Source organism: Quercus lobata, chromosome 3, assembly GCF_001633185.2.
Source record: "Quercus lobata isolate SW786 chromosome 3, ValleyOak3.0 Primary Assembly, whole genome shotgun sequence".
Taxonomy (NCBI): Eukaryota; Viridiplantae; Streptophyta; class Magnoliopsida; order Fagales; family Fagaceae; genus Quercus; species Quercus lobata.
Genome location: NC_044906.1, coordinates 71,780,102 through 71,804,458, shown reverse-complemented (window position 1 = coordinate 71,804,458; position 24,357 = coordinate 71,780,102). Strand labels below are relative to the sequence as shown.

General features: G+C 33.6%; 1 protein-coding gene across 2 annotated transcripts; it reads left to right on the top strand.

Moving 5' to 3' along the window:
• The first annotated feature begins 11,662 nt into the window (after positions 1-11,662).
• LOC115979381 (erlin-2-B-like) lies at positions 11,663-17,224 on the top strand. 2 transcript variants are annotated; one of them, XM_031101406.1, is made up of 9 exons: positions 11,664-11,940; positions 14,445-14,565; positions 14,653-14,720; positions 14,802-14,861; positions 14,963-15,121; positions 15,546-15,692; positions 16,069-16,283; positions 16,372-16,480; positions 16,575-17,224. In XM_031101406.1, exons 1-9 carry the CDS (start codon positions 11,827-11,829, stop codon positions 16,665-16,667), a joined length of 1,086 nt encoding a protein of 361 aa, XP_030957266.1. In that variant the 5' UTR covers positions 11,664-11,826; the 3' UTR covers positions 16,668-17,224. The 2 variants fall into 2 exon arrangements, with proteins under 2 accessions (XP_030957267.1, XP_030957266.1); XM_031101407.1 differs by lacking the exon at positions 16,575-17,224 and having other exon boundaries at positions 11,663-11,940; positions 16,364-16,465.
• The last annotated feature ends 7,133 nt before the right edge of the window (positions 17,225-24,357 follow it).

The window sequence follows — 24,357 nt, the reverse complement described above, 5'->3', positions numbered from 1 at the left end:
ACGGTGCCAATTGTAAGGACACAATTTGACTCTCAAGCCTAAAGGAAGTATGAACTTGGCTCAAAGAGCCCAATATAATGAATTTGTAGAGAGTGAGTTGGAAAACTGGATTTTAATGAGTCAGACAACAAGTAAAGTGAATCCAGATGACAAAAAATGAAGATAAACTGGTTTAATCTAAAGAAAATTGTCCTCAACACAATCCGTGGAGATTAGTTCTTATATATTGATTCTCAAGTTTGATTACAAGTTCAGCTCTCAATTGCTACAGTATTTTTCTCTTAATTTCTCAATCCTTTTCTCTCAAGGCTTCCTTTCTATTTTATACTATCCTCATTTCTTTATCTCTACCCTCCACGTGTAAATTAGATTGTTGATCCTGATCCCTGTCACATCAACCCTCTCCAGAAGTCTTTAGGGAGTAGCTGTAAGGCTGAAATCTACTGTTCAGGTATCACTTCCTCATTAATGTGACCAGAGAGTTAGCTGCAGAGCATTTAATGCGGTGGTAGCAACTTTCCCTTAAATATTTCCCAGCTCTCATTTGTCCTGTATGTTCACAGTGCATATCCTTATTAATAGAACTTCCTGGGACATCATTCTGGACGACAGAACACGCTTTCTGACTTCCACCTCGTTAGCTAAGGAAATACTCCTCCTAGGGATGGCAATGGGGCGGGGCGGGGCCGAAGGATGGGGTCTTCGTCCCCGCCCCGCATGGTTTTGTCTTGCCCCATCCCCGCCCCGCCCCGCATGACGGGGAATACTTTCTCACCCCATCCCCGCCCCTTGAGGCCCCACGAAGCCCCGCCCCACCTCGTAAAACTCTACTTTTTGTTAATTTGCCCTACAACTAGTACAATTTTTTTAATGAAACCTATTTCATTAATAAAAATATACTTGAAATTATAACTAAATTTATCCCATCAAATCAAATCAATTTTTAGAAAAAATTGAATAATATATCCAAATGTTTAACAAGACAATCATTAAAAATAAATAAATAAATAAAAATCTCATAGTATAACACATAAAAAAATAAAGGCAGAATCATATTGGATAGAATAAAATATGCTAATATTAATATGTTTGTTTAAATAGTAGGGTTTTAGGGTATGAAAAATTTACAATTATAACCTTTAGTAACGCGGGGTGGGGCAGGGACGGGGAGGGGCGGGGCGGGGTGGGTCTAAAAAGCCTAAACCCATCCCCGCCCCGCCCCGTGGTGCGGGGCTAAAATCTTGCCCCATCCCCACCCCACCGCCTTTGCGGGGCGGGGAAAACCCGTGCGGCGCGAAGCGGGGAGGGGCGGGGAAAAATTGCCATCCCTTCCTCGACTTACTTCCCCCATCTTTCACAGTCATAGCTTGCTCGTGAAGTTCAAAGTCTTACATCTTCCTTACTGTTGATCTGTCCTCGGATTATTGAGCCTCCTCAGCCAAGCCCAAGGCCCAACATATATTTTTGAGCCCCTTGTCCCTACAAACATGATATTTTTAATATTAAAAAAAAAATTTGAATAGAGAGATAATTTATTAACGTGATTTAAACTCTACTAAAACTTTTTTTAGGGATTGGTTTAAAAAAATTTCAAAATAATTTTCTCATTATTAACTACTAGGCGCTAAATTCTAACTACCAAAATCCACAATTGAAATACTAATACGTATAAGATACCACTTCCAAAGATTAATATCTTAGCTATTATATATTATATGCTCACTTTTTCTTTTTCTTTTTTTTCAAAAGAAGCGTTTCTCTCTCTCCCTACAAAACAACTGGATTATAAGAAGAATTAGCTAGACAGGGGTAAGACTATATACCACCTTTTTTCTATAATAAATGTTTAATTCGGATAATTTTTCATGCATATACACATGTTACACAAAGGGATTATAACAAGAATTAGCTAGACAGGGGTAAGACTACACCACCTCTTTTCTATAATAAATGTTAAATTCAGATCATTTTTCATGCATATACACACACATGTAGCATGCAACACACAGGACTTAAACTTGGTAGGGTGAAACTCACTCAAGTTTCAGCGTCGTCTTGTATGCTTTCAAGAACAAAAATTAAATTCTCATGTGAGTCTCTCTCTTCTTCAAATTTTTAAATGTTTAATAATCTAGATTGTTCTTAATTATTGAATTGAGGTTTCTACTTAAATGTGATTTCAATTATTATTTTGGATAGCTTTTAACTATTAAATTCAAGGGTTTTCCTTTTAAATATATGTGATTAATTGAGCCTTAAAGTTCAACGTATTATAGAAAATCATTATATATGTGTGTGTGTGTGTGTGTGCGCATTTTATAATACCTTAATCTGACACAGCATACATTCATTATATAACTTAAAAGTAAAATATTCATTTATTTTAAGTAAATTAATAAAATAATTATTTACATATGAATTTTGATTAAGTCGTGCATCGCATGGGCATAATGCTAGTTAAACATAAAATAAGCCTAGAATATACTAGAGATATTAATTAAATGTTGAATTCCTAGTATTATATACATATCGATTGTATCTTAATTTTTCATGAATTGTGACCCAGCCAACCCTCCTAATTTCCACCCTTACTTTTTATCAATGAGACATTCTTAATTAATACACTATATTAAATATATTGAGTCTAAATTCTAAAACCTCAAAATACTTGACATATATGACGTGTGTATGCGTGAGAATATATGAGATAATTTATGATGACACAAAAACCTCCTATTGGTTGATTTCTGGGAGGTTTTGTGCAGAACAGATTCACATGGTGATTCAAAATAGTAAGTTAGGAACGGTTTGAAAGAATTTAGAAAAGTAGCATCTCGAGTTTTTAAAACTCGAGATCCATATTAGAACTCGAGTGCTAAAGACTCGCGTTCTGAGAGGGAAAATGCCACATAGATCTCGAGTCTTTAAGACTCGAGTTTTATGCAAAAAAATTCACCTATAGTGGCGTTTTTAAGCTTTACAGTGACGTTTTAAAGCCCTATAGCAGCGTTTTCCTGCAAAAAAAATTTTGTAAGTACCAGGTTTAGGTTGCCCTATAGTGGCGTTTTTAATCCCTATAGTGACGTTTTAAAGCCATATAGGGGCGTTTTTTTGCAATTTATGGAAATCGAGTCTTTAAAACTCGATTTTCAGCGCAATTTTTTTTCTCCAAATCGAGACTTAAAAGCTCGAGTTCCATCTGGAACTCGAGTTTTAGATACTCGAGATGTTATTTTTCAAAATTGTTTTGAAATATGACAATTAACTAAATTTTTTAATATTTATTGTTATTTTAAAAAAAAATTCTTGATTTCTGTCATTAGTCCACGTGGAGATTACCTGTACATTTTCTCTCCAAAAAAATAAAAATTTCCTTGGTCATGTATGACACGAAAATAAAAGCTATAAAAGCACAAGTTCCATTGGCATTCTCCACGGCAGACTTGACTGACACAGACCAATTGCCAATAACCAGCCGCCATTATGGATTCAAATCAACCGAGACCTGTAATTCCACAGCCTCCTCAAGCTGGCGGCAGCGGCAGCGGCAGCGGTTTCTCTGCAATCCTCACAGTCTTCTTACTCTTCATCGCCATCTTTGCCATGGTACGTATTATATATCAAACTATATCAACTCTTAACACAATATATACATATTCTACCGCCACCGCTTTTGTTCTTGATCGCCATCTTCATTATCGTCATCATATTCTTTCTCATTGATTTCAATAGCGTGCGTTTGCTTTAGCATCTGATCCTTCACATTTTTTGCATTATCGATTTGTTTTCTCCAGTAATGACATTCGGCAGTGTTTGGTTAAAATTCAATTCATCGTACTCTTAACAATAATATATATAATGAATCAAATTAGTGGATGACTTTGTGCTTTTAGTCTGCTTTAATTAGTTTGGCCTCATTGGTCTATGTTTTACTTGATTTGATGTTAAATATGACTTGTTAGCAAAGTATGATTTGATGTTAAATTGCTTTGTGTTTGTTGTTTAATAATTCAATGATTGAATTGATGATTCATAATTGTATACTTCTAAGCAAAGAAACCCATAGTCCAAAATCTCTTTCTTTTTTTTTCCTTTTTTCTTTTTTTGAGAAACATCCCCCTCGAGGTAATGATTTTATTAATGCATCCTTAAAAGATCAAGTTAATAAACATCAAGAACATCTGGAGGAACAGACTCCATCCAGACAAAAAAAGGATTTCTTATAGCCCGTCTAGCAAGTTTGTGGGCAACACAGTTCCCTTCCCTATGAATGTGCTTAACTGAAATAAAGGAAAAGCTAGAAAACAAAAGTTTAATATCTTGTAGTACATGACCCATATAAGAACAATCCATATAGTCACCAAGAATAGCCTTAATAACCGTTTCAGAGTCACCCTCCATAACCACCTTGTCAAACCCAAGTTCCTTTGCAAACACCAAAGCCTGACGAGCCGCTAACACTTCCACCATCTCCACCGAAGCAGGTGATGGAATTTGTTATGAAAGAGCAGCCATAACTAATCCTTGCTCATTCTGGATTATCACACCGATGCCAGCTAGTCCATCCTGTGAGAAGATTGTGCCGTCAAAGTTCGCCTTCACACATGGCGCAATACGAGGCCTCCATTTAACTGCATGGGCTGTCCTTGGGATCACAGTATAAGTGGGGCGAAGTTGCTGGAATTCTTGAAGCGCACCATATGCCTTGGAAGTAATCTGATAGACTGGTAAAATAGGCTCTCCCACACGGGCCTTGTTTCGACGCTGCCAAATTTCCGATATCATCATAACAAATAGCTCCAGTGAGGACTTATCTGTTGACGCACGCTCAAGAACCTCAAGAAAACTGGAACTGAAGCCCGTTTCTGTCACTAGCTTGCTAAAGCTCACTTTCCACACATCTTGTAGGATCGGGCAGGACCAAAGGGCATGTAGCGTGTCCTCTGGCTGTACCTTGCATTCCGGGCACATTGCATTAGTTAAAATGTGTCTATAAACCAAATTCATCCGTGTAGGAAGAGCATTTCTCCCAGCTCGCCATACAAGAGATTTTACACGGTTTGGGACACGCATTTGCCAAATAGCCTTCCAAACCGATGAGGTAAACCCATCATTTGTTGCTCCATTCATCTTTGTATCCTCAAGTTCCATTAGACGATGGTAACCTAACTTAACCAAGAAAACTCCATCATGGGTATAAGGCCAAAAAGGAAGGTCCGTTTGATCAAACAAACTGAGTGGGATGGCCTTGATGGTTACTGCCTTATCAGGTAAGAACAATCTGTCAATCTCTGCCACTTTCCAGCACCTATCATCATGGTTAATTAGGCTATAGACCAAGGCATTTGCATGGCTCTCAGAGACAGGGGAGAGGACTTTGCCTTGCTGAGACCCAGGCAGCCAAGCTTCATGGAAAATTCGCACCTGAGAACCATTCCCACTCCTCCACTTCAATCCACACTTAATGAGTTCTCTACCCTTCAAAATACTCTTCCAAGCAAAAGACCATTTATTGTCCTTAGCATCAAAAATTGGCCCATGTGGGAAATATTTTGATTTAAAGAACCTGAAAAAAAGGGAGTCTTGATTTTTTAATAGGCGCCACACTTGCTTGGCTAGCATGGCGTCATTAAAATTTTTGAGTTCCCTAAACCCCATACCTCCAGTAGCTTTTGGCCTACACAAAGTGCACCATTTTACCTAATGAATACATCTCCTAATAACACGCTGGCCCCACCAAAACTTCCTAATCATAATCTCAATCTCTTGGCAATGTGTATTGGGAAGTTTAAAACAACTCATAGAGTAAGCTGGGATCGCTTGTATTACTGCCTTTAAAAGAACTTCTCTACCTGCTTGGGAGAGAAGCTTCTCTTTCCACCCTTAGAGCTTAGACCATATCCGATCTTTAATGTAGGCCAAGCTTGCTTTCTTACGCCTACCCACAAAAGATGGTAAGCCTAAGTATCTTTCATACTTCTTAATCTTAGGTACCCCTAGCAGATCTTTAATGGAATCTTGGACCTCAATTTCTGTATTCTTACTGAAAAATAGTGTGGTTTTCTCTCTGTTCAGCTGTTGCCCATAGGCTTCTTCATAAGTAGCAAGAAGGGTTTGTATGTGTTTGCATTCCTAGATTGATGCTCTACAGAAAAGCAGGCTATCATCTGCAAAAAATAAATGGGTTAAACGAGGTCCATTCCTACAGATAGATATACCTCTAATATCACCAGAAGTGGTAGCTTTAGAAATTAAGCCATATAAACCCTCTGTACAGAGGAGGAAGAGGTAAGGAGATATAGGATCCTCCTGCCACAATCCTTTACTAGGGTGGATGGTTTGTGAAGGCTCCCCATTAATCAGAATGGAGTAAGAGACAGTTGTAATACACTCCATCATAAGATCAACCCAACAGTTGTGAAAACCCAACTTTCTGAACAAACACTCCAAGAAAGACCATTCAACTCGATCATAAGCCTTGCTCATGTCAAGTTTGAGAGCCATAAAACCTGTAGAACCATTTTGCTGAGTTTTCAAGTAATGCAAAGTTTCAAATGCCATAAGGATATTGTCTGTGATCACCCTCCCAGCTTGAAAAGCACTTTAATTCTCAGACACAATAGATGGCAACAGAGGTTTTAAACGATTAGCTAGAACCTTTGAAATCAATTTATAAATTACATTGCACAAACTAATTGGTCTAAACTCAGAAATTTTTTCAAGATTCTTCACTTTAGGAATAAGAGTCACATAAGTGTAATTAAACTCTTTAGGAATGTGACATGAATTTAAACAATCCAGGACAGCTTTAGAGACTTCATCACCAATCAATGGCCAAAAAGATTGAAAGAATAGAGGGGGCATACCATCGGGTCCTGGAGCCTTAAGTGGGGCCATCTCCTTCAAGGCAATCAACCTCTTGTTTAGTAAAATCTCTAGTTAGGTTGAAGTTCATCTCTTCAGTAACTATTGGTTGTATCACTTCCAAAATACCCTGGTCAGTGGTTGGTCTTTCAAATGTGAACAGCCTTGTATAAAACCCAACTATAATGTTAGCCACCTGAGTAGTATCTATGCACCACGAATTAGAATCATCAAGTAAACCCACAATCCTATTGCGTTGAAATCTCTGAGAGGCTTTATTATGGAAAAACCGTGTATTTTTATCACCACACTTAAGGTGCAAAGCTCTTGCCCTTTGCTACCACATTAAGCTCTCTTTGTCCAGCAGTTCATTGACCTCCACTCTTAGTAATCTCACTGTCTCATAATCTGCCCCCTGTGCCGCTGCAAATTCAACCTTCTCCAAAAGTTTTGATTTTTCCTCCAATTGTTTCTTCACACTACCAAAGGATCACTTACTCCACTCCATAAGTTTAACACCACAGAGTTTTATCTTTTCATGCATCAACGGAGAGCTTGAAACAGGGAAAGGAGACAGACACACTGCCTTAACGGATAAACGGAGAGCTTTATCTCTAGTTGTGTTCATGTCAGACCAATAATTATTTTATGCATAAGATAAAGGGATCTACATGTTGTGAGAGTGTAGATACATATATTTGATTCATAAAATAACTTCTTGTGTTAGACACTTGTCAAATACAAACATGCCAATAAAAATAAAAACAATTTTTTATTAAAAAATTATTCTTATTTTAGATATGTTTTTAAAGATTTTGATACTTGTTATTTGTTTTGAAAACTAAATAAAACATAGACTATTTCTAAAATATACCTAGAGATATTAATTAATTACTGAATCACCATGCTTTCTAATTTTTCAAGAATTGTTGTTTTGTTGTGTCTCATATTATCTCAGAATCCATACTTCTTAGCTTCTTAGATTAATTTCCATCTTAGTTTGAATAATAGTTATAGGGAAGTACATCAACAGTATTGTGTGATTGTAGAATACCTATTAAGTTTGGAAAAAAAATTATAAGATTGATATACTACTAGTTATGTTCTATTTTAGAATACCTAATAAAAATATTTGACAAATCCACCATTGGATTACATCTTATTCTTATATTCTCCATGCTTGCAAAATTTCTAGAAATTAAAGATTAATAGCTATTTCATCAATAAATTTTTTTTAAATTGCAAGTTCTTGTAGTTTAAAATTATACATAAAATATAAACTTATAAATCATATATTAAATAATATTCAATTGACACAAAATTTGATAAGTGTATTAAGAATGTAAAGAACATACAATTCAATGAATAGATTTTCAAATATGTATTAATATTTATTTTATTTAGAAAGGTTGTAACCTTAGGCTATAACCAATTTTATAGTTAAACTTTGTCATTTTCCAATTGCAAACTTGCAAATTAGAGTGCCTTTACCAAGCTTATTTATTTTTTGTGTTTTGCCTTTTGTTTTGGATTATTATTGTTATTTTTTTCAAATAATCTAACCTTAACATTTTTACAATAAATTAGCTTAAAATTTTTGTTACATATTTAACATAAATATTACTAAAAAGTAAATTTTTTAGTAGATATTATGTAAATAAACTGTTTCCAAACATATTCTTGGTCTCCTATATCTCTCCAAATTCTTTTCATGATTTCATCTTCACAATCAGGGAAAAATTTGGTTGGATACCAAGTTCAGGAAGATTTTTCCCCAAAAAAAAAAAAAAAAGGTTTGGCAATAAGACTAATACATTTCATAGCAAATACTGTAAGTTCGTTTGGAAGTATTATCGGGTAACCACAAAAAAAGAGTTTCGTTTGGCAGTGAAATTGGAAATAGTAAACGAAATTTCCCGTTATCAAATAGCTAGCCAGCAAGGAACTTTTATTTTATTTTTTTTTTTTTTTTATAGGAAGCAAGAAGGATTTAGTATATGGTTCTAATGTGATCATTTGGAAATTTTGAGAACGTACTAAGAATTTAATTTTTTATTTTCAGAAATGACATTTTAACCTTGAAATTCTTGATCCATAAACACAATGTAACATATACCTATATAATCTTAACATTTCACTTGTTGTTCCAATTTGCACAAAAAAACATTTCACTTGTTATTATAAAAAAAATTAAAGAAAAATAATATCTTATTTAAATAGTCAAATCTAAAGTCTTGTAACTTAACTAAATGGTACTTCTGATATTTCTAACGGAGATATTCAAGATTCAAATATTCTATCTCTTGTTATAACTATCAAATTATAATATAAAAAAATTAATAATTAAAATTATATAGATATGGTATATATAAAACAATTTGTATCATATATTTTTATAAATTATGGTTCCTTTTGAAGTTAATTTCTCATTTAGAACAAGTGTTTTTGAGAATCCCATGTAAGTCAAGGTTATCAAAGGATTAGAAGATTAAAAAAATGAATTAAACATAAATACCTACAAGTATTTTTGTAGGATTATCTTTTTGAAAGTAGAAGATTATAAGTCCTTGATCAACCTTGCAAGAAGAAGGTAACTTATTCGTTTTCTTCTGTTGTAACATTGCTATTGAACTATCAAAAAAATAATTAGGTACTAAAAGTTCTTTGGATTTCAATATTAACAAAAAATAAATTTCTCATCTATTAAATATTTGCAATCTTACTCTTATAGTATGTAAAAATCTACAATCATACAGTTCCCAGACATTGTGAGGAGAATAACCACACAACTATAAGAATGAAGACATGTAATTGTGGTATGCATTATATGTGTATATGCATGCTGCCAATGCCATGGAAGCCCCCTGTGGGCATACTACAAAGCCATGACAGCCCCATATATACAATGGCAAAGTCAGGATTTCAATCTAAAGGGGGCAAAATTAAAAGATAATATTAATAATAATAGCAAAAAATTATTAATTTATATTAACTACAAAATAAATGAACAATTTTTTTTTTTTTTGAGAAGAAATAAATGAACAATTGTAAATGTCATACAAAAACTAATATAAATGTAAACTATTGTTAGACATCTAAGTTAACTCTAAAATAAATTGAAAAAATATATCAATTTGAAAATATTAGGAGCATAAAAATTTACTTTTAAAGTTGTATATATGTCTTGCTGGCTTGATTGCTTTTAAAAATATAATTTAAATTCAATTTTTTTATCTATTTTTCAAAGTATTTAAAATTTGTGTTCATAATAAAAACCACATTTTGAAATTAAAATGTCAAGACTTTTTATTTTTAAAGTGTAAAATATAGGACTATCAATTGAAGTACAATAAAAAAAATATTTATAAAAACCCAAATTGCAGTGATTATTATTATTTTAAGTGCTAGCTGCCCCCCCCCCCCCCCTCTTTCTATGAGGGTGGTTTCTCAAAAAAAAAAAGTGAATTGAAGTACAATAAAAAAAATATTTATAAAAACCCAAATTGCAGTGATTATTATTATTTTAAGTGCTAGCTGACCCCCCCTCTTTCTATGAGGGTGGTTTCTCAAAAAAAAAAGTGCTAGCTGACAGGCAGGACAAGTCAGAGTGGTGTGTGTCTGGAAGTAATTTCCTGTTTGTTGTTTGTTTTGTGTGTTTCTATCTCTCTCTTCTTCTTCATTTTTTTTTTCCTGCTTTGTGCGTCATGTAAGCATTAAGCTTTGTCATTTTCCCTTTATTTAAGCTGGGACAGTAACTTTTGTTTCCTGTTTTGTTTATTTTCTGCTTAGCATTTAAGAGATTACTAACAATAATACATATGAGATATTTTAGGACTCGGGTTTAGAGGTATTTTGAACTAACAAAATTTTCATCTTAGGAGAAGTCTTTTAAATAATATATAACTTCTCAAAGAAAAAAAAAGTAGTGTGTATATATATATATATATATATATCAATCAAGCATAAGACATATTGTCTTCATTCTTAAACCTATGTGTCTATTCAATCCCCTCATAACATGTGGGTATGTATTGGGCATAAGATATATATGTGTGTATGGGCTGCAATGGCCTTTGGCAGCATAACCACATGGGGCTTTTATATATATATATATATATATATATATATCTGTGTGTGTGTCAAAGAAATTGGTGTCCCTTCCATAAAAAAGAAAAAGAAAACAAAAGTGGAGTCTCAGTGTCTTTCGATCCAAGAGACATTCTTAATATCCTATGAATCGATAATGTGCGATTAGGAATGGCAATGGAACGGGGCAAAGCCAAAGGATGGGGTCTTTGCTCCCGTCCCACAGAGTTTTGTCTTGCCTCATTTTTACCCTGTCTCGCATGATAAGAAAAAAAAAAAAATTTACCCCATCCCCACCCCTTAGAGCTTCGCGAAGCCTCCTCCCATCCCGTAAAACTCTACTTCTTGTTAATTTGCCTCACAACAATTACAATTTTTTTAATAAAACATATTTCATTAATAAAAATATATTTAAAATTACAACTATATTTATCTTATTAAATCAAAATAATTTTTAACAAAAATTGAATAATATTATTCAAATGTTTAACAAGACAATATCAGAACAAAAATAAAAATATCATAATATAACACATAACAAAATAAAAATAAAATATCATATTTGGTAGAATAAAATTAATATTAATATATTTTTTTAAATAATAGGGTTTTAGACATGAAAAGTTTATAATTATAACTCTCATCGATGTGAGGTGGGGGTGGGACGGGGCGGGCTGAGTTTACATATTTTTTAACTCACTCTATCCCCACCACCTTTATATGATGGAACATAAGAAAGAAGATATGCCTTCCTGAGACATCACGCGAACCTCCACGAAGCTACAAACCACCAAATTCCTCTGGCACTCTCCTCGGTAGATAGAAAAACGGAAGTTGCGTGACGCCTTTCATACTGACTGACTGACACTGTGCATTATGGATACACATCAACCGAGACCCGTAACTCCACAGCCTCCTCACGGCGGCGGCGGCGGTGGATTTTCTGCGATTCTCACAGTCTTCCTATCCTTCATCGCAATCCTCGCCATGGTATTATATATCAAACTACATATATCAACTCTTAACACAATATATCAATATTCCACCGCCGCCGCTTTCTTTGTTCTTCATCGCCTTCTTCAATATTATCACATTCCCTCACTGATTTCAATAGCGTTTGCTTTAGCATCTGATCGCTCACATTATCTGTTTTATTATGTGTTTGAGATTTACTTCTCTATGATCCTTATTTCAGTCTTCATTTATCTTCTGCGCCTTGATTTCTAGATTCTAAAGCTACATTGATTACCGCATTTTGTTTAATTCCGCAATACGCATTATCGTTTTGTGTGAATTTTGATTCTGTTTCAATATCGATTCTTTCTCACCAGTAATCACATTAGGCAGTGTTTGGTTAATTTCAATATTCGACCGACTTTTAATAATAAATATAATATCTATAATGAAAGTTGGTGGAGGACTTGGTGCTTTTTAGTCTGCTTTAATTGATTCTTTGTAAAATATGACTTGTTTGCAAAGCATTCTTGTTGTCTAATAATTGAATTGATGCTTCATCATATATACTTCTAAGTGAAGAAACATATATGCTCCAAAATCTCTGACTGTGTACAAGTCAGACCAATAATTATTTTATGCATAAGATAAAAAGGGATCTACACGCTGTGAGAGTGTAGATATACATATATTCGATTCATAAGATACCCTTTTGTTTTGGACACATGTCAAATACGGACATGGCAAGAAAACTCCTGCATTGGTGTTAGGAGGGGAAAAAAATTCATATTAAAAAAATTATTTTGATTTTAGATATGTTTTTAAAGATTTTGATAACTGTTATTTGTTTTGAAAACTAGAATTAATCATAGACTATGTCTAAAATATACCTAGAGATATTAATTAATTTTTGTATTCCCACATGTTCTAATTTTACAAGAATTGTTGTGTTGTTGTGTCCCATGTTACATATGTCAGTATCCATGCTTCTTAGCTTCCAAGATTAGTTTCTATCTTAGTTTAAATAATAGTTATATGGACGTGCGTGGGGAGTATTGTGTGATTGTAGAATACCTATTAAGTTAGAAAGAAAACTATAAGATTGCTATACTACTAGTTATGTTCTATGGTACCGAATGTTGGTCTATTAATAAACATATATTCATAAAATGAGAATAGCTGAAATGAGAATGTTAAGATGGATAAGTGGAAATACGTGGAAAGATAGGATTTGAAATGAAGAAATCTACTTAAAGATAGGAGTAGCCCCTATTGATGAAAAAATGAGGAAGAATTATTTGAGATGGTTTGATCATGTTCAGAGAAGAGCAATTAATGCACCGGTAAGAAAGTGAGTTGATCTAAATTGAGGGGGAAAAAAAAAGTAGAAGAAGACCCAAAATAACATTAGTAGAAATAAATAAAAAATGAATTATTAATTAAGAAAATAATAGAGAGTATGAATTCATATAGAATAGAATGAAGGAAAATCTGTAGCCAACCCCAAAATTTGGGATTAAGGCTGGTTGTTGTTGTTAGTTTAAATCATAGTTCAATGAATCTTTTATCATTTTTCATAAAATCTGTGTCGCTATTGCTATTTATAATCAATGTCTTGGCATTGTAAATTTCTTCAATAACATTTCAGGATCTGTAATATGTGATTTATAATTCATCAAATTTTTTTTGTATAAAAATGTGACTCAAGATTTTTTTCTAGTATTTGTGGCCCTTTATGGTGATGGTAGTAGTTTTTCTGTGTGGACTTGCATTGTTGCAAGTCAGGTTCAACATGCATCAATATTCTCATTGAAAGATTACTACAGAGGTGCATCATAGTGAATAATAGCCTATAGCTTCTAGTAGAAATGCTTCAACAGTGTTCCATTACAAATAAAAATGCTCTATCCCATTCATAGTCTTCCACTTTATGCTCCACTAACTGCAGTATGTCACACGTCCGATTTTTGTTTCTTTCCCCATTATAAAAGTGGATTACTTTATAAGAAGAAAAAGGGACATGTGGTTGATTACAAATGGTGGAGTATAAAATAGAACATAGTAAGAGTAAGACCAAGGACTTTTATTCTGTCCATTTCACCTTGCATTACAAACTGTGGTTCTAATGCCTATTGTCATTTAATTATTAACATTTTAAAAAAAAATTTAAAAGTAATTTACATTGTGGCACCAAGCATGCACTTGGGATTGTAGAGTTATTTCTAAATTACTCTATTTGTAGTTGTGTTGCCTGAATGTTTTTGGGGATGTACTTGTCATGTTGTTCTTGGCAGGCTGGCCTGGTTTTGTGATTTGCTACACTCCTTTACTTATTAGTAATTGCAGCTGCCAGGGAGGCATACCTTAGAAAAGAAAATAGTGGATGAGTGTTTTTTTTTATAGAGTGACTATATAATTTGCTTATTAAATGCTAGTTTGTTTAAAATTTTAGATTTAATCTGAATCTCAGTCACTGGAACAAGTGTTCATATCATTTTATTTCAGTTTGAAAATATCTGACATGAATATAAATTTTACAGATAGTGATTCCTTCATCATCAACTTTTAGGAATGGTTTTTCCATTCTGCACCAAGTCCCAGAAGGACATGTTGGGGTTTACTGGAGAGGAGGTGCCCTTCTAAAGACTATTACAGATCCAGGTTTGACTATGGTCCTTTCTTTATAATTTTCATTCAGTAGTTGCTTTCCTAGAACTTATGAAATTTCTGCATGCACTTAATTTTCAGGTTTTCATCTGAAGCTGCCTTTTATAACCCATTATGAGCCTGTTCAAGTAACCCTTCAGACAGATCAGGTAAAATTCGATGTTATGAAAATTGAGGAATTTCATCTTGTCAGTCTAATGCTCAAATCCTTCCTGGGAGTATAATTGCAGGTGAGGGATATTCCTTGTGGTACCAAAGGAGGTGTAATGATTAACTTTGAGAAGATAGAGGTACAGCTACGAGATGTTGCTCTTTATTAACATTATGGTTTACAAGTGGTCTAAGGTTTGAAATGTTCATCTTATATGCACTGATTATAATGCCTTCTCAGGTTGTTAACCGGCTTCACAAGGACTATGTGTATGACACTCTGCTGAACTATGGGGTGCAATATGATAATACATGGATATATGACAAAATTCATCACGAGATCAATCAGTTTTGCAGCTCTCACTCTCTTCAGCAAGTCTACATTGATGTTTTTGATCAAGTATGGATGCTAAAGAAAACATACCCTTTAAAGCCATAAATGAAAATATTTTGGGAGCTTCCAATTTAGCTTTACAGTAGAAGAAGTCTTCCAAGTGTTGTTTAAAGTAGTGTAATTTTCTTCTTCTGCTTTAGTAGTTTAATCTGACAGATTGTTTAGCATATTGAAACCTTAACTTAAAAGTTGAACAATTTGATCCCTCCTTAAGAAAATCCCAGCAATTAGTGCTGTGTTGACTTCCAAGGATTATTTCACTTCAGGAATCTATGTTGGTGTTAATTGCCAGCATTATTGAGAAGCTCCTTATAACTATACTTCATATAATTGTGTAACATCATGGAACCATGTGCTAGTGTAGGGGTTATCAAATCCTTTTCTATTTATTTATTTCATGTTATATTGACAAAGCATTTAACTCTCACAGATTGATGAAAAGATGAAAGATGCTCTCCAGGGTGACTGCACACGTTATGCTCCAGGTATTGAAATCATTAGTGTTCGCGTTACAAAGCCAAAAATCCCCGAAAGCATAAGACGCAATTTTGAACAGATGGAAGAGGAACGCACTAAGGTTCGGTTTCTTTTTCCTGAATATGAGAGAAGGTCCTTTTACTTTCTTTTATTTTCCTCTGTTAGTCAAGCAAAGAAAATAGACACACACACACTCGCACACAATATGATTCTTGATATGCAGATTCTTTCCGAATTAAATGTGCTTTCAATGTATGTTTATTATTTCAAATTATGGCTGCACATTGAGTTTACCCTTTAAACCAGTTATCCTTGGTCCTCTGAGCTTTTTTCACTTATATCCAAACTTTGTACATGCATGTGTTTGCACCCACACCCAGTCAATGAAAAACACATTGGATAATTTATTATATAGTAAGCCTTTGAAGTTAACAGAGTGCATCATTCTATGTTTTATGTTGATGTTACTTTGTTAGGTCTTAATTGCTATTGAGAAACAGAGAGTGGTTGAGAAAGAGGCAGAGACAAATAAGAAAATGGCTATCAGTGAAGCTGAGAAGGTTGCAAATGTGAGCAAGATCCTTATGGAACAGAAGTTGATGGAAAAGGATAGTGTCAGGAAGCAGCAAGAAATTGAGAACCAGATATACATGGCTCGGGAAAAGAGTTTGGCCGATGCAGATTTCTACCGGTGAAAGCTTCATTCACTTTTCAGTTTAAAAGATATGAATATGGTATCATAGAAATGACTAATAATATTGCTCTCTCTAGATTTCTAGTTTACTGAAGGAAGCTGAAGCAAACAAGTTGAAGCTGACACCGCAATTTCTTGAGCTTAAATTCATCGAGGCCATAGCTGATAATACAAAAATTTTCTTTGGGGAAAAGGTCTTTCCCTCTCTCTCTTGTGTGTGTGTGCATGTGTGTGTGCTGGCGTGGGGTGTTGTGTGTGCAAGCTTTACTTAATAGTTCTTTCTTGCAGATACCTAATATGTTTTTGGATCAGAGGCTGCTTGGGAACTTCCTGCAGCAGTTATCTAAGAATGTGTCTGAAGAGGAGAAATCAACAGCTTAATTTTTTTTGGCTTTTGTTCAGCACCCGTTAAGATTGAATTTTTTATTAATAAAACATAGTTGCTTTTTGAGAGTAGAAAAAAGCAGTAAAGCATAAAAATTAGCTATTTTACAAAAATACCCTTTTAAATTCTTTCAGTCCGTACTTTTTGAGTTTTTTCTTTTTTTTTAGATCTACAAAACCACCCAAATGCCCAAATTTCAAACCCAAGCCTAATTGTCAAACTTTTCACGTTCCAAATTGAACCCATTCACCATAGCAACCCAGATACAACCAAAAACAAGGGAAGGAAAAGTAAAACCAAAGGCAAAGAGAGAAAGAGGAGGGCAACGGCTATAGAGGTAGTGGTGGTGGTGCCGGTGAGCACAGCGAACAGAAACGGTGGTGGAGCTCAAGATTTTGGTCTTGGTTGATACGAGAGAGAATCCAAGATAGCAGAGAGGGAGTGAGACGGATCTGGTGGTGGTGGTGGGTGGATTACAGATCTAGTAGTTGTGGTAGTGTTGGTGGACTTTTTTTTTTTTTTTTTTAATACTGGGATTGAAACGTTAGAGAGACCAAGAGAGAAGGAGGTGAGATGAGAAGAAGGAAGAGAACGTTTCAGACGTTAGAGACAAAATTGTGTAAAAAGTTTAGAAGAGTTAAAAGATGATGAAGGGTATTTTTGTCTTCTAGGTAACAAATTTAACTTTTCAAAAATATTTCTCTTTCCTCAGTAAATGTTGCTCCACGTGTAATTTATTTATTATTTTACTCCTTCTTGACGGGTGTTATACCGCACAGTGCGCACACAGGACCTTTTTTATCCTTCATTTCTTTTTGTGATATGTCGTCTCCACCGAGATCAAAAAATTCTAAGATCACATAAAATTGCACAATTTGTGTTATAATTATACACGTAATAAATTGTGAGTGGTAAAAAATAAAATTATGGATTCAGGTGAAAGTGACAGCTGCCAGTCACAATCTGATACATAAGATAGTTGTGAAAAAAATTGTGATAATTTATGTAATACTAAAACTACTCACCAAGATAATGTAATATCTAGGTGGTATAGCATTATTACAAGTGACACAAAGTAGGGAAAGTAAATGTTTTTATTTTTTTATTTTTTTTGGGAAGGGAATGTAAATGTTGGTTGAGGCTTTCAGAAAGTGTTTCATTTAAACAAAATTTTTGGGAAGTTGCCAATTTTTTGGCTCTAAGCCTCCACATTGATGGAGATATAAATTTAACAATTTAGGACCATAAAAAGCTACTTTATCTATTTTATTATCTCACTTTACAAAATACTCAATATCAGTGATTCTATTTTTTTACTACTTAATTTAAATATTATTTCTTTATTATTTCTTTCACACCTCACTTTATCTGTCTCTCCCTTTCTCATTTGAAGAACAACTAGCAAACCCAAAATATCACCACCTCCACTACCACCCACAACCCACAACCACCTCCATTACCCACCAACTACCATTACCGCAACCTAAATCCACCAAATTTGCAACAAAATCATCTCAAAAACGAACCAAAATCACACATAAAAACAACCAAAATTCAACAAAACCACAAATCCTCCAACAAAAAAACCTAGTGAGACATTTGAAAGAGAGATATAAAAAATCATCACCCCCACAACCCTCCACTACCATCAAGGGCACCAAGACCACCACATAACACCCAGAACCAAACCCACCACATCAACACCACAAAATCCATCCCATAACCAAAAAGCACTGCCTAAAATCATTCCAAACTCAACCACAACACCACTGCCACAACCAACAATAACTACAACTCCTACCCACAACCATAGCTAAAGACCCACAAAGCCAAGCCATCGATTGACCCATGTAACTACCATCAACATCAACGCCAAGCCAAACTAAACTCCAACCCAACCAATCCTAACCACCAACACAAACACAGCGATAGGGCTTAGGGCAAGGTTCAGCGACGAGGCTTGGGGCTTGGGTCGGCGAGAAGAATGAAGATGGCTGATTGGAGAGAGAGCTTGGGTGAGATTGGGTGAGGAATAAGGATGAATCAGAATTGAGCTTGAGTCAGTGAGAGTGGGGAAAGAGAGGTGAGATTGTGAAGAGAATGAGTGGTAAGGAGGAAATAAGAGAGAGAAAAAAAATTATTTTAATGAGTGGGAAAATAAAAAATATTATTTGCTTTTAGCACAGTTATAAATGACTATGCACTGTAACTGAGTAGGTAAAATTTTTACCTATACCACCACCAATGTAGCACACTCTTTGTATATTGTGGTGCTAAAAATAGCAATTTAGCATCACCCAGTACTAATACTCTTATAGGTTGTCACCCTAATGTAATGAGTTATATACAACAATAACAACTATTTTCCTTTCTTCCATTTTACTATCAAAAGTCATACTCTATGCTACTTTTGGGATTGACATGCCTTTTTTTGTTTTTTCAAATACTTTTAATAATGAATTTTGGCCTTCCTCTTTTTTTTTTCCTTTTTTTTTTTTTTTTGTCCTTCAACTTGGATCAACTCACTTTTTTTTACTGGGGAATTAGTCATGTTTCTCTGAACATGACGAAACCATCTTAAGCAACTCTCCTTATAGATAAAAGTTTGAAACATTTTATAGGTTGATGCACAATCTTCTACTTCGACATTCAATTAAAAATATCTTTTGTCACTGCTATCAATATGAATGTTACTCACATCTATTATGGGTAGAGTTTTGATTTACAATAGATTGTCTGTTCGATTTTAATAGACTTGTGGAAGAGAAAGAATTTGGTAAAGAGTACACAATTTGTTTTACAATGAACATTGTGACTTTTTAGTTGCTTTTGGGGGTGTGAAACTGTGTAAAACAATTTGTTTGCAGCAAGTTTAACCATTGGATAAATTTGCACCTTGAAACAAAAGGAGAGCTGTTGAATTTTGGTTCGATTTTGATATAACACGCTGCAATATTATATTCTTGACATTGCTGGATGAATACGCATGAAAAACAGTCCAATTAAATGATCGAATGTTTATTTATGATTACAACTAAAATGATCTTGCTCCAGCATACAAACCTCACATGTTATGGAATTATGGCAAATATTCATTACAGGCCTATATCAGTACTTTTGAGAACGCTGGAACAGGAACTGCCTATGCCAGCGCTTCCAAAAGTGCTGGTATAGGCATTTTTAATTATATTCATTACATACCTATACCAGCGCTTTCGAGAACACTGGAATAGGTACTGCCTGTGCCAGTGCTTTCAAAAGCGCTTGTATAGGTTATATTCATATTTCCATAAGGCTGTCCCGACACAAGTAAAAACACCGGAATATGGTCTGAAAAGCACTGGGACCTATCCCGGTGCTTTTACAAGTCCTGTGACCCTATACCAACTGTCACTGCATGACAATTTGAAGCATTGGGAAAAAAACATCGGGATAGGAATTTTGACCCTATTCCAACGCTTTCTGGAACTATCCTAGTGGTTTTGCAAACACTGGGATAGCCCCATTTTTTTGTAGTGAAAGTCATTGCTACTCTGCCATTTGATTTAGTTGTACTCTACACCAATCAATGCTAATCACTCATGAATCAATATAAAAATATGAAATGAACTTAAAAAGTAGTATGAATGTGTATATGGGGATTTCCTAATGTCATCATCTAATCTAAAAAATTCACATCTAATATATTTAATAATTTCATTAGTTTATTCTTGGAGATTTTTTATTATAATATTTTACTTCTCAAAAGAAGAAGAATAAAAGAGTGGTGTATATAGGGATTCAAGTAGAAACTGCAAATGGAACCACAAAAAGAGATGGCCTCACTCAATTGAACAAGTTCCCCCTTTGCCTATTTGTCTAGTTACTGCAAAAGAAAGAAAAACCCCTTAGCAGTATAACTTAGGCTAGACTCAAGGCTGGGCTGGCCAAGGCTACTCTGGTGATTAAGTCAATGACAATAGATTTTCCTTTGTTGGGTAATTAAAAAATAAATAAATAAATAAAATCTAAGATAACATTCTTGGGGGATGAGTTTGATCCATACCCTGGCCAGTGGGACTAATAGGTTTTTATATATGGATTTGGCCTGGGTCTAGTGCATTAGACCCATTGAGATGATAACACATGATCAAAATTGGATACATGTCACCATCCTGATGGTTTAGTGTAACTGAACTCTAGACCCAAGTTTTGTGCTTCATACAGAAAGTGTGACAATATTTTTTTTAGATGTAAATCACTCCTTAAAATTGGGATTTTAAATATGCTTAGAGCGTAGAGCTACATCCTTTGGTCAATTGATGGGATGTGCCTCAAGATTGTGTGTCTTGGGCTGCAAACGAGAGATAGGTTCAATTATGTTTGATATGATTGAAAGTCAAGGGGGGTGATTTTACTGTTGGCTTTATGTGACGATTTCAACCTTTGACTCTGTTGCTACTTAGCTGCTGAGATTTTTTATTTTATTTTATTTATTTTTGTTTAGGTAAGGACAAAATTATTTTTGTTTAGAATTTTTTAAAGGGCAGGATTGTTTATTTTGGATAAAATTGGTTAATTGAGCTTAATTGTTTTTAGTTTTACTATTAGTAATTTTTGTTGTTGAGCTTTTTTTTTTTTTGGGCTTGTATATTTTGTTTTAGATTTTAAATTTAATTTTTTTATGATTTCTAAATTGAGGAAAATGTTAGAGCTACAAGATTCTTTATAAATTACTGATGTGATAAGTGGTTACTGTAAAAAAAAAAAAAAAAAATGATGTGAGTGATGGGCCAACAATTTGTAAAAATATATTGTAAAAAAGTCTGTGAATATAGCATTACTCTTAAAAAAATTAATAATATTGTTGAAGAGAAACAAAATGTAATTTTATAGAACAAAATTGTTAAAATTAGTACACACATATAATAATATTTTTTTAAAAAAATTGGAGGGGCCATTCCCCCTGTCCAATAGTGGCTCCATCGCTGATTGAAGGTGAGTGCGGTACAATTAATGTTGAGGGGAGGAGAGGTTGTTAGTGCTCAAAGGACTATTAATTCTAAGGAGATTTGTTTGTTCTCATTGTGGGTGAGATTGCTTGATATTGGACTTAACCTCTAGGGGAGTTAAGTTTGCTTCTGAAGATGACAAGGTTAAGTAAATATTTGACCATCGGATCTATTTAATTTCATTGATATTTTTTTTTTAATTTAAAACTTGTTAGTTGAGTTCCATTTTTAAAAAACAAAACCTGGTTAGTACCATTGCGTATCCTTAGAATGATGATTATTCTATAAGTTCTTATAGGGTGTGAAAGGTAAAAGTTGGAGTTCAAGTCTCCCAAAGGGAGCTTCACACACATGCACATAGATTATACTAGAGTAAAATTCCATCTCAAATCCAAAAAAACAAAAGAAAAAATTGTTACCTTCTTACATTTTACCTTATGAATTTAAACATACAAATAATGCTACAATCACAAATTATTTTTGAACATTTATACAAACTATATAGAGATAGTCCACACTCCACAGAGCCAGGAGTCCTTTTCAATCTTTCAAATATCATCAATTTTCTTTGATTATAGTGGGTGAGTTTGAAAAAATAAAATTAAAGAAATCTATTTCATATTTTATATTAAATATTACAAATTTAAAAGTGAGTTCAATTTATGTTATTTAAAATTTTAATAACGTGACATCATATAACCAAATATATATAAAAAGTTAAAATATTTACTAGGATATAGACTCTAATCGAATATCTTAATTTGTGTACACACTTATATATCATCTTAATAATTTGTGCAAGTAATGTCTCCTATCACACATTTTGCTATCAAGTATCAACTCTAACACTATAAATATTCCATCGCCACTGCTTTGTTCTTTATTGCACTCTCACCAATCCGTCACCAAGAGTGTCATAAGGCTAATTTTTTTTAAAAAAATGAACAAATTAAGATGAGAGAAATTTGTAATATGAGATATTTAAAGATACAATCTCCATTTTTATGAATGTAGTGGAGCAATTAGAGAAAGAGAAACATAGAGAAAGACAAAAGGAAAGAGAAAGCAATATAATAAAATTTATTTAAAAATAAATGGTATGTTCATACTTTCTTAATTGAGTTTTGAGCGATTGTCTTCATTTGAAATTAGTGGGAAAGTGGGAATAGATGTGCAGGATTGAATTTATTTTTTAGAATTTGAAGAAGAAAGAGAAAAGATGATAAAGATAGAGAAACATGTAGAATGAAGTAACTGCTTGTTATGGGGAGTATAAAATTGGTGGGAGTAGATATGTTTCAACAATTCAAGACTCAAGAGAACAAAGGGAAAAAAAATTGTACGTAACTTAAAAAAAAAAAAATGTTTGTTGGTAAATTGCATTTTTAAAATTATCTAAAATTTAGAAGCTTTAGAATTAGTAATGTTAGTTTAACCCTATTATTGAGACTTTCTAAATAGATCAATTTGAGAATATTTTGGATATCAAAAAGTAAAAATCCAGACAAGAGAAGCCTCATAAATAATAGTATATAGAAGGATGCTTGTTGTTTAATAATTGAATGGATGCTTCATCATCATGTTTTCTTCTAAGCTTTTCTCCCAAAAAAAAAAGTATTCTTCTAAGCTAAGAAATACATATAGTCCAAAATTCCTGACTATGTCCATGTCAAACTAATAATTATTTTATGCATAAGATAAATCTTCCATCTCACCCAATATGGTGAGATCTACTTGTGAGCAAGGTTGTCAAAATTGGGATCCTACGTAAGATCGTGGGAGGTAGGTGGGATCGTAGATCGTAGGATCAGATCATGGATCATATGATCCTACATTATTTGAGAAAAGCCAAAAAGATGTTTTGTAATACTTAAAGACGAATCTTAACTTATCTCTACTAGTTTTCGAATAATAGAAATCTATTTTTGTCACCATGGGCGCATTTGCCCAATTGGCACGTCTAAAGGAATCAATGCTAGACTTATTAGATCCTTAGCAATTCATGAGAGAATTTGTCATTGAGGGTTCCTAGAAAGTTGTCTTTCTATTGGATTGTGAGTCTCTTTATTAGCTCTTGTTTGTGGTGTACAATTTCATATTTATGCTCATCGTGTCCTTTATATATATATGGAAATTAGAAGCCATGACACTATTCCTTTGACTTGTACTGATGATAATTTGAGTCCACAAGGAATTGAGCAAAAAGCTACTAAATTAGCTTATTTTTTGTGTGTACCAATTGAAGATAAGCAACAACCAACCATTCTTATTGGATTAGTGAATCTTTTTTTAGTGAATGATAGATCACTACAAGTGAGGGAGATACACGATTTAAATAATAGAAACAAGGCTAAATATAATTTGATCATTATGAGGTAATGGGGGTGTTTATTTCTTTGTCTTCCTATACTCGCTATGGTGCAGAATCAAGTCAAATGTACCATTAATGAATTTTCAACTATCAAATAAAAGTTAAAAAAATAAATAGACAGAAGGTAGAAAATTAAATTCCAATTGGAATCCTACTTAGAATCTAATTGGATTTAGACTCTTTAATTTGTGCAAATTCTAAAAGGGAAAAAAAAATTCAATAATTTATTGATTGTTATACTGTTATGCACAAATTTGTATCGGTTTTATATGATTTTCTCGATATTTGTACCCTCACTACACTCATTAACAAAGTCATTAAAAT